The sequence below is a fragment of the Perca fluviatilis genome, chromosome 9 (assembly GCF_010015445.1).
Source record: "Perca fluviatilis chromosome 9, GENO_Pfluv_1.0, whole genome shotgun sequence".
NCBI classification, from domain to species: domain Eukaryota; kingdom Metazoa; phylum Chordata; class Actinopteri; order Perciformes; family Percidae; genus Perca; species Perca fluviatilis.
The window spans coordinates 10,107,161-10,120,982 of NC_053120.1; the positions used below are offsets into that span (position 1 = coordinate 10,107,161).

Below are 13,822 nucleotides of genomic sequence, written 5' to 3' on the forward strand. Positions count from 1 at the left end.
GTTCCCTTATAAGCTTAATGATTATTTTGTGTATTTATACACAGTGTCCACGGACGTTTTTGTTCAGCCATCATGGATATTGCTGCTGAAAACTACTAGAAATTCTAGAAATGTTATGCATCACTTAGTGTGTATGCGAGTAGATTTTAGAGTGGCAAAATGCTGCGAGGCTATGCAACAAAAGAAAAAGATTTTTCTGAACTGATGGAAATTCAGAAAAATGGGCAGTTATTTATGAAAATAATACAGATTAATTGTTTTTTAAAAGCTGTTTCAAAACCATTTTTACTGTTGATGGTGTCAAGTAGCTGAATAACTGAAAAGACTATTCATATTGCATTATTATATTTTTTGGCTTTGCAATGACATGGAAAGGAACTGATTTAGTTTGAATGCATGTGAGAGGGTTTGTGCTCTTAAATACAGGCTTTTTAAGAAGTAAACTGTTCTGTATCATACTGACAAAGAGATGCCAATGATGATGGCGCAATGACCGAAACCTTTTTGTCACCTTTTGCACACATAAATATAAAATATATCTGTGGAGCCATTATTTTTTGTGTGATGCAGACTGTTGTAAAATGTGAGGCATTGTTCTTGATCTTAATCAACTGTGTGTTGTGTGTGTGTGTGTGTGTGTGTGTGTGTGTGTGTGTGTGTGTGTGTGTGTGTGTGTGTGTGTGTGTGTGTGTGTGTGTGTGTGTGTGTGTGTGAGAGAGAGAGAGTTGGAATGGGATTCTTTGCTCTCTTGTCCTCACCTCTCCTGTCCTCCATTAGTCCCCCTTTATCCCCTCTCTCCTCCCTGCCCTTCTCTCCTTCCCACTATTCACTTCTCTCTCTTCTTCACCCCTCATCTAGTGGCCCTATCTTCTCCTACTGCATCTCTCCCCCCCCCCGTGATAGACAGGGTGTCCTCACCTTGTAACGATCAGTGACATCCAATATGTTTGGCTTGGGATCATCCCCTGTGTGTCCATTGTGCTTTTGTTAAACGCTTTATTGATTAGCCATGAGTTAATTACAAATGACATCAACCGTGGGCAGACTGAGGTGGCTAGTACATGGCTGCAGGATCCATCCTGGAGGAGCTAATACATGTTGACTGAACACACCTGCAGGCGTGCATCTCAACATCAGCAGGTTACATTAGGCTACCTGATTCTCCCCATTAACATCCATGCATTTATTACATTTCACAGAGCCTTATCAACACTTTAAGGGCATGCAATATTTTCTGGGCCATTGTAGTGAAAAGGGTAGAATTAGATACAGGAGGTTTCTGCAAGACACCAAGGGTATGCCCCCTGAATACTTAATTCTATCAAGCACAACTTGACTCACCCTATGCTAAATTATGAGACTGTGCCAAATCCACAGCAGACCTTTGGAGACTAATGTATTCTGGATTTAAGCTCCATTGTAAAATCCACAACAGCCTGCACCTGACTCTGCTGCAGCCCCCCAAAACAACCTCTCACCTCTGACTTTTGCACAAAGTTAAGAAATGTAAATAATAGGCTAATAATAATAATAATAATAATAATAATAATAATAATAATAATAATAATAATAATCGTTGCAACCTGCAACAGAATGCACTTTTTCGAGCCTTTTTCCTTTTCATGCAGTGTCAGTTTCTCTTTGACATTGCCGTGTACTTTGTGCAAAAGGAAAACGGAGCGAAAAAAAATCTTTATCAAATCCCCATTCTGAGGCTTTCAATAAGGCAGGCCATTACCTCACTGGCGCTTTTGTTCGGCCTATACAAGAGAGAACAAAATGGTTATTCAGGAGGACGCTTTAGATTTTTATTGTGGGCTCGCTATTCACAAAGAGCACCGTTATTGTATTAAAAAGAACCATCTGTGGCAGAAACAATGGCTTCAAATTATCTGTGAATACCCAGTGAACAAAATATAAAGCTTTTTCCTGCTCATTATGTGGGCTAAGCTAGGGGGTGGAAGATAGGAGAGGAGAGGCATAGACTTTGCTATAACTGACTTTTGTTGTTCTTGCTTGCATTCTTCTCCTTTTTAAATCGGCCCCCTTTTCACATTGTGTGTCGCCATAAACGGCTTTTCTTGTTGCAGGGCTAGCGGAAAGAAGACAGCGGAGCTCCAGACAGACAGCGGGGCTTCACGGGGCTGCACGCCGGACAAAGCGAGCCGGCTGCCGGATAGAAACCGCGCGGACTACCGGGGATGGGGGAAACACGCTGAGGGTGCCGGTTGGACGTTTCTCGGCCGGCTTTGGGAGCTCTGTCCCGGACAAGTTGAGGCTTCCTCGGGGAAGCGAGATGAAGATATGGAGGAGGTTGAGCGATATGGCATCTTGTTTAATTTCTGCCAATCAAGACGAAAGGAAGACGACTCCCAAACTGGCAGTAAGTTGTAGTGCGGTGTAGAGGAGAAGCCTCGTGTGTGTGTGTGTGTGTGTGTGTGTGTGTGTGTGTGTGTGTGTGTGTGTGTGTGTGTGTGTGTGTGTGTGTGTGTGTGTGTGTGTGTGTGTGTGTGTTTGTGTATGTTAGTGTGTGTTTGAGGGTGTGTGTAAAACATGCAGTGTTGTGGAATGACACCGCATGGCATCATGAGCTTGACTGACTCCCTGAGTTGTTGTTGGCCGGTTGAGTTCTCTGCTCTCAACACACACACAGATCATCAGCAGACACAGTATATGGTCATCAACTTTCACATTTGTTTCTTTAATGTAATTTAATTCTATTAATATGCTTTCCTTTTTTAGTTTTTATTTTCAACAATATTAAATAGGCTACAACACAAGGTTTAAATTACAATTCAAGCAAAACGGCCTGGATTGTTTTTTACTTATTATTACTTATTTACTATTAGAGATATTTATTTTTACTCTTACTGTCGCATACCATGTTTTAAATGTTATTCTCACTTTATTTTTTGCTATTCTCACTTTATATTTTAATGCATTAAGCCTAAAATGTTGACTGACATCTTGTCAAATTTACATCATGATAGACCTTTTTCTCTTTATGCTTTTATCACATTTATTAAATTTATTGTACTTTATTATCGCACTAAATTACTTAAATATTTAAGTATTTAATTTATTTCCGAAAATCTATTTCGGAAATAAATACAATGTAACATTAGCCAATGAGAAACCATAACTTGATCATCTGACTCCTTACTGTCTTCAAAACTGACTTCAACAACTGACTATTTTATTCCTCCATTTATCTGGAAGAAACATTTTATATATAAGCCTATGTTTCGACAGTTATGTCCAGGACTTATTAATGTTTTCATAAAGTATTTTCTCGGCTGCGTCTCCAGCCCCTGTTACGGCCCCTAGTGGCAAGAAAAGACCATTTTATTTCCATTTCACCTGTGATCTGTTGTCATTTGCCATATATGCAATGATAATTTTGTTTTCCTTTAACATAATTAATCATTTTACAGATTTTGGCATGTGTAGGCTATATTTGCACTTTATTGAGATGAATTGACACGTGAAATCAGAAATTGTATTTTGCATAATGTTACTTAGCACGGCTCTTAGAATAATTTTTGCACTTACAGTATATTGTTGCTCTTTTTTTCTCGCTTGTTTTTGACGTGATCCTATCACCTGAATTTGTACAACCACAAAACAGTATTTTGATATCCCAGCGTGCTGCTCCCTTTATTTGCTGTATCCATCCCAACCTGGTGTAGCAGGGGGCTTACAAGTGGTTCGAGGGAGCCGCCCCGCCAGTTTCTCCTGGTTTTTATCAAACAACGGCTTTAATTCAGGGTGATTGCGGATGCAGGGCCATTCCCGGCTGGATGGGGCCTGCTTTCAGAGAGCTGCAGGACCCCGCTGTTCCTTTATTATCATAAGCAGATTAGAGGTAGCGGGGAACACACTCAGATGCAGATAGCAGCCGAGCGGCCCATTTCAACCTTGCATTATAATGGACCGAGCTGCATGTGTCGCCTCTCGCAGCCTATTAAGCACAAGATGAATCTTATGTAAGGTTGCCGGGGCCGGCATAATGAGAGCACGGGGGCTCCGCTGCTCCATTTATTATCAAATGACTAAAACAAAATAATAAGGCTTGATCTATTCACTTTCAATTATGATTTAATCTAAAGACACGCATTTAAATTAAATTATTCCAGGTGTATGTACTTGATCTATGTTTAATTATTGGGGTTGTCTGGCTTGCAGACTCAGACAGGCTGTGCTGTGAATACCTCTTTTGCGTTTCAGTTCCATTAGTTGTTGTGTGATACATTTATTTTAAAGAACACGTTTATATATATATATATATATATATATATATATATATATATATATATATATTATACATAATATATATATATACATAATATATATATATATAACAGAACTTCTACAAACCCTCTAGTCCTTCTCTCTACAGTAGCCTACTTTGAGAAAAACCAGTCTAAGCTTTTGGAGTTGCTTGTAGTTCCCCCTCTGTCCAGTAGGCGGCACTGGTGTCACGCAGCAGGACGCCTTGTCTTTGGATGGAGATTCAGGAAAAGAAGCAAAACAAGTGGCACCAACACTGCCAAAAAACCCCCCCCCAAAAAAACTTCAGTTGTTTTGAACGTTAAATCTTTATGAGTGAATTATTTCGCTTTAAATACGATCATGCTGGTTTGATCTGATAATAATCGCAGTCTGGTCGGTTTGATCCAGAATAAAGTGAAGCAGGTGGAGGCCGCTTTTTTATTCACACTAATTGGCTGACACGCTTGTTCAGGCTTATATGAATGAGCGGTGCCTTTTGTGTAAACACACTTTAGCTTAAAATATTCCTCACCTTTATTTCTCCTCCCCTCGTGTCCCCGGTATAGGCCGCCCCCCCCCCCACCCCACCACTACAAAGCCCCAACAACAACAGCAGCAGAACTGTGGCAGTGGAAGTGGAGTGGAGTTTGGTCTTTGTCCGGACAGATGTAGCGACAACATCCCAAACAAAAAACGCTTATTTGTGCTGAGATGAGCCCGTCTGCCTTCTGTGTGTTGGCATTCAACTTCACTAAACAAAAGGACTGGGGGAAACATCTTGGATTACCTTTCCTCTTTTCAACGTTAAAAACCAGCCGTGCACACACACACACACACACACACACACACACACACACATTCACACACAACACCGCTATTCAGTGCTTCGAGTTAACTAACAAAGTTTATTTAAGGGTTGTCATGTTATTGGGGCCGTAAGTGGGGGCATTAGGGACTTTTTGATTTTGAACAGCAGTGTCACGGGCCGGGACTTAATGTGAGAACAATGCTGTTGAAGATAAGATGATACTGACACCATTAATGTCAACATTTGATACATTTGTGTAGGGTTACACTTTTTCTTTTAATTATGGGCTATGCCACACTTTGGATTTGTGGTTAGAATTTGGGCTACGTATAGGCTATTTAAATAACAAATAGGCCTAAAACCAAAGATGATAATCTTATTTCGCCCATTAGAAACACTTAGACATATTTTTACTTTATATTTTCTACTATAAGTTTTTAGTCCTATTTTACTCATAAAGTTTGCAAAACGACACTGTCTAATTTCTAAATAGCCAGCAAGCTTTTGCAACTTCCTTTCCTCTATAATATTCGAAAATGATCATAAAGTGCCACCATGTAGGCTATATATTCCCAGAGAAATAGCTCCATAAGCCTGGAAATAGTAAATATGTACTTTATATTGGCTCATATGGGCAGCCTGAGTGTGCGTGTGTCTCGGGGCAGAGCAGACCCCGCCCATTTATGCTAATTATTGCCTCCCATTGGTGTGTCAGGGGAGCAGGCCGGCTCTGATTGGCCAGGTCGAAGCCATTTATTCGCTGACAGCCCCGTCACATGAATGGTTGTCTATTAACTTGTTCAAAAACTATCTGGAGTTGTCAAGGCTCAGGCGGACAGAGGCGAAAAAGTAGTTTGTTGATGCTTTTTCGGAGAAGCGACTGGAGAAGTTTTGTGGACACAACATAGCAGGGACCTATTGGGAGAAGGCTCTTTGTCACTCATACTCACACACAAGCTCTGACACACACTCACCGAGAGGAAGAGAGAGAGAGAGAGTGTGTGGAGACGCGGCTTGGTGCTGGTTGTTTTTGTCCAGAGAAAAAGTTGCAGAGAGAAATCGACAGGTAACTTTTAGCAGCAGCAGCCTGCGCTCCTCACTGTCCTCTCTTTGGCTCGTGGAGTTTGTCTCTGTGTTTTCTTTTTTTCCTCTGCTCGGGAGCTCCAACTAAAAGCTGTTCCTGATGTATAACATGATGGAGACTGAACTGAAGCCCCCAGCTCCCCAGACCAACACGGGGGGCTCGGGCAACACCAACACGTCTGGCACCGGCCCCAACCAGAAAAACAGTCCGGAGCGGGTCAAGAGACCCATGAACGCGTTCATGGTGTGGTCCCGGGGCCAGAGGAGGAAGATGGCCCAAGAAAATCCCAAAATGCACAATTCGGAGATAAGCAAGAGACTGGGCGCAGAGTGGAAACTTCTGTCGGAAAGCGAGAAGAGACCTTTCATCGACGAAGCCAAGAGGCTCCGGGCCCTGCACATGAAGGAGCATCCGGATTACAAATACCGGCCCCGGCGGAAAACCAAGACCCTCATGAAGAAGGACAAGTACACCTTGCCCGGCGGGCTGCTGTCTCCCGGAGGGAACGGGATGGGAGCTGGGGTCGGGGTGGGGGCCGGCCTGGGCGGTGGGGTGAACCAGCGGATGGACAGCTACGCGGCGCACATGAACGGCTGGACCAACGGTGGCTACGGCATGATGCAAGACCAGCTGAGCTACCAGCACCCGGGGCTGAACGCGCACAACCCGAGCCAGATGCAGTCCATGCACCGCTATGACATGAGCGCCCTGCAGTACAACAGCATGACCAGCTCCCAAAGCTACATGAACGGCTCCCCGACATACTCCATGTCCTATTCCCAGCAAACCACGCCGGGGATGACCGCCCTGGGCTCCATGGGGCCCTCCTCGGTGGTGAAGTCCGAGTCCAGCAGCTCCAGCCCGCCCGTCGTCACCTCGTCTTCCCACCGGGCCGGGCCGGGCTGCCAAAGCGGAGATCTGAGAGACATGATCAGCATGTACCTGCCCGGGGCGGAGGTCAGCGATCAGACCGCCCAGACCCGGCTACACATGTCCGGGCACTACCAGAGCACCGTGCCCGGGACGACGATCAACGGCACGCTGCCGTTAACACACATGTAAGAGACACAAAGCAGAGAGAGAGGTAGAGAGAGAGAGAGAGAGAGAGAGAGAAAAAAAAAGAACTTTTATAAGAGAAACTGTGGACTATTAACGTTGGACTATTTTTGTACAGAAAAATTTCGGGGTGGGAAAAGTTGTATAGAAGTCTCCAGGAAAAAGGACACACGACTCTTTTTTTTTCTTTCATTTTATTCTAAGGAAGCTCTAGAGGAACGGTAGGAGATCCCCTCTTCACTGGTGGATGAAGTTTGGAAGACTAGAAAGTGGGAGTCGCAATCAAATGTTTTATTATTGCAATCACCTTTTGTACAGTATTTATCAAAGAAACATTACAATCAGATGAAATTGTTTGTTAAACTGCAAGAGGTTGCATTTTTCTTTTTTCTTTTTCATATAAGGCAACGCCAGTTCTGCAAAAAAAATATTAAAAGTGAAGATGGCAGAACTGGAATTATGTGGGGAGCGATCAGTTATGCTCCTTTATTACTGCAAACATTGGAAAGAAAAGGGACATAAAAACGAAGCAGGTAATACTGTTTTTTTTCCATTTAAGGTCAATATTACTAAACATTTTAATTTCTTTAAAAAAGTTAAGACACTTTTTGTTCTCATACAGCTTAAAATATAGGTTGTTAATTTATATTTCCGTCTCCCACTTTTCATCTGTTAGAGGTATGACGCTTGTGCTCTTTATTTTCTAATTGATTTGTACAATTTCTGTATATTTACTGTGATATTTTAAGTTTTTATTTCGAAATTCATTCCCGTAGTTGTATTTTAAAAATTGTGGCCTGCAGTACGCAGAAGCCAACCACTCCATGTATATATATACCGGAACTAATACCATCCTTATAACAGTTACAGTTTCAGCTGAGTATATTTTTTTTCAATATGCAGTTTGAAATGAATAAATTTTGGAAATTTGGATACTTGAAATTGTTTTGAGTTTTGATTTTATTTCTCTGTCATTTTGTGTGCAGGTTAAATTGTCATCTGTCTGTTGAGCTGTTCTGTCTTCTGATGCTATTCACTGTAAATGTAACACTGACTTTTTACATCATGCATATAAATATTAGACATCAGCTAACACAAATAACAGTTTTTTTGCTTCTTTTGAAAAATCCCCTGATCCAATAACAAAGCTTGTGCGTCGTGGTTTCTATTTTCTAGTGCCTGCGGACGGCTCCTTCAAGCCAAAGTTTGTTGCCTGTTTCCTAAAAAGAGGGAAGATTTTTCCACAGACATCCCCAGACTGTTATTTCTCCTCTTCTATTATAAAACAACAACAACAACAAAAAATCCTCAATAAGCTGCTGTTGAGGCCCAAGCTGCATTTTAGAATGTCTTTCCATTTTAATTAGCCTAATTTAATACTGCATAATATATATTATTTTGTAGACCTGTTGGTATTGTTGGCCAGTTTTTGAATGGAACAGGAGACTGAGGGAAGAATAATTACATATCTTGTTTATAAACCAGATGTATTTCCTCATTCGTAGTTATTATAGGTTTGTGTTAACCGACAGGAGGATTTCTGTCATTGGTGGATTTTAATTTCCTAATGGCACTTGACTGTGACACCAGCATATCTGGATATTTATGAGTATTTACAACAACCTAATCCCATGAGCTCAGAGTCTTTTTTGTCATGTTGTAACGGTTCCTCTTGATGTTTGGTTTAACTAATAAGGTGGGCTACCTTTTGGACGCGTTTCTCCAAATCATGAAGCTGCAGCTTATCAGCCTAAATGTTCAATTAGGTCTAAATTGAAGGTGAGCCCTCTTGAAAGGAGCCAGGCGAGCGGGACCAGTCGGGATGGCCTTTCTCCCGCAATGTAATGGCTCTATATAAAGTCTCGGATGTGGCCATTTTAATTTAATGTTTAATCAAACGGTCCCTGCTGTTTTCCGTTAACCACGGTTCTCACGGTTCAAGCTCTCCGGTGACTCCACACCACCACCACCACCACCCCTGCCTCACGGAACCGGTTCCAAAATGTTCCCATGCATCTCTCAGCCAGCAGGCTGATCCCCCCCCACCCCCCTCCTTATAATATTAATCCTTATGATGAGCTAACTGCTTGCTCTGAATTTAACTAACGGTTTTGTGTGTGTGTGTGTGTGTGTGTGTGTGTGTGTGTGTGTGTGTGTGTGTGTGTGTGTGTACACACACAGCGAGGTAGATTAGGGCCGTTGTGTCTTGCAGGCTGGGTCCCGGGGGAGCGGAGCTCACATTAACCGGCAGATGAATATTTGAAGAGGCCCCTCGGTATTTAGCCGTCCTCTCTCTCTCTCTCTCTCTCTCTCTCTCTCTCTCTCTCTCTCTCTCTCTCTCTCTCTCTCTCTCTCTCTCAGCCGGGCCTTTAAGAGGTCAAGAGATCGTTGGTTGCCCCGTTAATTATTGATCCGAGCAGCTGAATTGGTTGTAATAGCCGAGAACACCGGTGATAAATAAGTTGTTTTTAAAAGGTCGGATGAGTAGACACATTAAAGTCTCATTTTTTTTTCTTGCCATGAACACCGGGCCCCTGAAGGCCCCGCGAAATTATTAATTTTCCCGGCTGGGCGCTGCACCTTTGATGTGGTTGGAAAGCTTTTTGAATGGAGAGAATACTTGATGTAGGCTATTTGATGCTTAACTTGTATTTTCTGGAGTAATAATAAAAAGCTGTAGCCTTTTTGTGACGCCTGTAAAGATTGCATGTTGACACAATCAGGAGGCCCAGGCTTCTTTTAAAACTGCAAGCAAATCCTTAGGCAAAGTACTTTACACTTGTATGGTGTTGTAGGCTATTTGATAGGCCTGTATGCCCCTTTCTTAACTTTCCATTTGGAGAGTAGGTTTTTGGCCTACTTAAACACAGTTAAACACATCCATGCTGTACGTGTCCACTCTTTCTTTGTATTTTCTTGGGAAAACCATGCCTTAACATAAAACCGTCTCTTCCCATGTGAGTGAGGCCAAACAGTCACAAAGTAGGACACGGTAAATGTTCACTCTGAAAACACTGGTATCGCGCTATCTCAGTAGAAAAATATTAGCCCGCATTTAGCCCTTGTGCTTTCCAAAATGTGATTTAATCTCAGAGGCGCTTTAAACTCACTGGCGCTCCTGTTCAAACATTAAATAAAGGCGCTGCACAGCCAGCGCTGACGGTCAAACACGGAATCCAGTGTCTAAAATGTTACACCTCGTACGGTGATAATGCGTCGACAGGGACAGAAGCCACTGTGACTTTTTCTACCTATTATACTTTGTTAAAAATAAATGTTATAAAAAAGGCCACAGTCTGATTTTTCTGATTTGTTATTTAAAAAAAATAAAAAATCTGGTCTTCCTTAAATTTCCATTCAGGCTTTTACAACGCAGACAACCAGGTGTGTTTTGTGTGATATAGAAGGTAGGAGGCCCGGTCAAGGTGTTCCCCTACATCCTTTCATCCACCCACCCACCCATCCATCCATGTAGCCTATCTACCCATCCGTCCATTCATCCATCCCTTCATCCATCCATCCATCCGTCTCCCCTTCTGTTTCTCGCGTGCAGAGTCTGGCTGTCGCAGCTCGAGGATATTTGGACTGCAACAGGTGGTAAGCGCGCGCCTCTGCTTTTTTTTTTTTTCTTTTCTTTTTTTTTTTGCCCCCGCTTTAAAAAAACAAAAAAAGCTCCCAGATGTTATCTATAACCTGGCGCGTGTTTATATCTGGAGCTCGGGCTGTTTCTATAGTGGCCGTTAGTACAACATTTAAATGTTACATTTCGTAGCCTACGGTTACACTTTACGTGTCTTGTTATTGTAGGCAGTGTTATAGATCATAGGCTACATGTTATAATGTAGCCTATATGATAAAATAACAAATGTTATTGTAGGGTCTGGCTCGGTCACAGCACGTCATGAACCATTTGAAACAAGTTAGAGGCAAGGCCTCATCAAAAGTGACATAATAATAAAATTAATTAAATGAAAGGCTATCATTTAAAAAAAAGTTAAGATGGCCCCTTTCCAAATCCTATGTTTGTTGTTGAGATTATATGATTTTTAAAATTAGGTCAGATGACCCCCCCTCACCCGCACACACACACACACACACACAAACAAAACGAGTTTAGTGGCCTGTAATCCCACGAGAGCCACTTTCCTTTTTCACCACTTGCGGATAATAAGGAGGCGGGGGCATGACGTCACCCACACATGAAGCGCTCCTATGGTCCTAATGTGTTTCCGTTGGTTAGTTTACATTAGAAATATTTGGTCTTCTGTGGCAGCCAATTAATTCAATTGGCATAACGAAAAACCCAAAATAATGCCTGTTTGAACAGTTAGCCAGCCTATTTGAAATGTATAGGCCTATTAATAATCACCTCTATGATTACAAAATAACAGTAGCCTTCAGAAGAAAATGGTAGCCTATATTTTCAAAATCATTCATTTACCCATTTTACGCCATTCGTTGTCATCAGAGACACACAGGCTTGTGTTCACTCCCTGACTGACAGGTCTTCCAACGACAGCAAATCGATATTACCTGAGGCAGTTAGATATCTGTTTTTACAACATGCAAACACACAGACATGTATTTTATTAATTTTACAATATAAATAATGTTTTCCTCATTTTTCAGGAATTATTCCGTTATGGTAATAAGGCCATGTCTGATTTGTATGGCCAAATAAGAGTAGATTGGGCCTTTTAACGTAGCTGCAGGCTTTGACACATGGGCCTGATAAATTAATGATTTGGTCTCATGAGGATGCAAGTCAAAGGAAAGGAACGTTAGTAAAGTGAATGTAGCCTTCCCATAAGGCCCACGCTGAGCGAATACAACTGGAAACCTCTAAAATATCAACCAAACGGTGTTTATGTTTGATTCTGCAACCCAGAAGTTTTTTTTAAAGATTGCCGAACATCTCTGACTCTGCTTTTCTCACAGAGAAAGAATGGGTGAATAGCAAAACTGTCAGAGCAGAGAGCTGTGTGTGTGTGTGTGTGTGTGTGTGTGTGCGCGCGCGCGCGCGTGTAGGCGCGCGCACGTGTGTGGAGTGCAGAGGGACTGAATGGCAGCCAGTAGCCTGCTGATCTAGCGCAGGTGCAGGGAAGGGAAGCGGGCGTTGTGTGTGTGGAGAGGGCTCTCTCTCTCTCTCTCTCTCTCTCTCTCTCTCTCTCACTCCCTCACCCACCCACCCACCCACCCACACTCGCGCGCACACAGACACACACACACACACACACACACACACACACACACACACACACACACTCTCACACTCACTCACTTCCATTGAATAGGACCACACACTGACACAGACCAGCATGCCATCAGCCTCGCGCTGCTCTCGGCCTGCATTCTCAGAGGCTCGAGGCCTCTGCAACACTCACCACCCCTTCCTTCTTCCCCCCCCCCTCCCCCCCCTCTCCTCCGCCACCACGTCACCAGCGGCTCGAGCTCCGTTTATCATTTCTGCTCATTGATGCTGACAGCTTTATAGAGCGCCATCATTAAAGGAATGCACGGTTACAGCGGATCAACAACTCTCGACACCCCCCCCCAAAAAAAAAAAAAAAAAGTTGTGTTCTCTTTTGTTGTTAATGTAACTATAACTTAGGCTACTGTCTGACAGTATAGGCTACAAACTGTTAGACTCAGCAACACCTGCACCAGCTTCAACATTGGTTACATTATGTAAAAGACTTTTTAGGCTACATTTCCAGCTACTTCCATACTTTTATTTAACATTTTAATTGAGTATTTCTTTCTTGTTTGGCATTCACTCTTTACACAGTACCCACTAACGGCCGATATAGGCTTGTGTACTATTTAGGTTCCCACCAGACAAAATGAAAAACAGTTAGTGTTTTTTTACGTGTGATGGTGAACAATGTCTCGTAGGTGTAAAAGATGACTTGTGTTAACAGTTCTAAAAGAGTTTATTGATAGTTTCCAGTCCTCTGATAACATATTGTTGTACTAGTTTGCTTCTTGAAGAGATTAGCCACGAGAAAGTGCAAGAGAGAGGAGGAAGAAGAGAGACGGATGGGGGGGGGGGTTTCTCTGAGAGGAGGCGACAAACAACAATATAAGGCCTGTTGTTGTACTGTAGCCTGCCAGGGTAGACCCTTCAGCTCTGCGCTAAAGCCGATCTGATCTCTGCAATGAAAAGAACTCGGTCACTAATAAATCAGTTGAGCTCAAAAGAAAAAGCTGCTCTTACTCCACAATGTTTAAGTAGCATAATATTATTTCTCTTTTAGGCCACTTAGTTTATTTGTAATTGATTAAAAAACCCAACCCCACTGTTGTTTTAAAATGTTTTGTTAATTTATTAGTATTTTAATATTCTTTCTCTGTACTCCATAATATAGGCCTATATTAAATCTTTATTTTATGTTTAGGCCCTCTATACGAGTGATTAAATAGTGATATTGAAAAACCAATTGCTGTTATAATCACGGATTTTCGCGTGCTATATTTCAATGTGAAGACTAATTTTCCCTATAGTCCATATAAAATGCAAGTGTCAATGTGCACATTGTCTTATAACTAATTCGAGTTAATACAGTCATAATGACAGTATAACGACACGCTAATTGGCCTTT

The 13,822-nt window shown here is 42.2% G+C and overlaps 1 protein-coding gene and 1 long non-coding RNA gene across 5 annotated transcripts in view; both read left to right on the forward strand.

Annotated features, from left to right (window-relative positions):
* LOC120565490 overlaps positions 1 to 13,822 on the forward strand; it is a 174,163-nt gene that overhangs the window by 121,442 nt on the left and 38,899 nt on the right. For all 4 annotated transcript variants that reach the window (XR_005640261.1, XR_005640260.1, XR_005640262.1 and 1 more), the window contains one exon: positions 2,091 to 2,383. This is a non-coding gene — a long non-coding RNA (uncharacterized LOC120565490). The remainder of the gene's footprint in view (positions 1 to 2,090; positions 2,384 to 13,822) is intronic.
* Positions 5,822 to 8,162, forward strand: sox2 (SRY-box transcription factor 2). The gene has a single exon (XM_039811316.1). It carries the CDS (start codon positions 6,264 to 6,266, stop codon positions 7,224 to 7,226), a length of 963 nt encoding a protein of 320 aa, XP_039667250.1. The 5' UTR covers positions 5,822 to 6,263; the 3' UTR covers positions 7,227 to 8,162.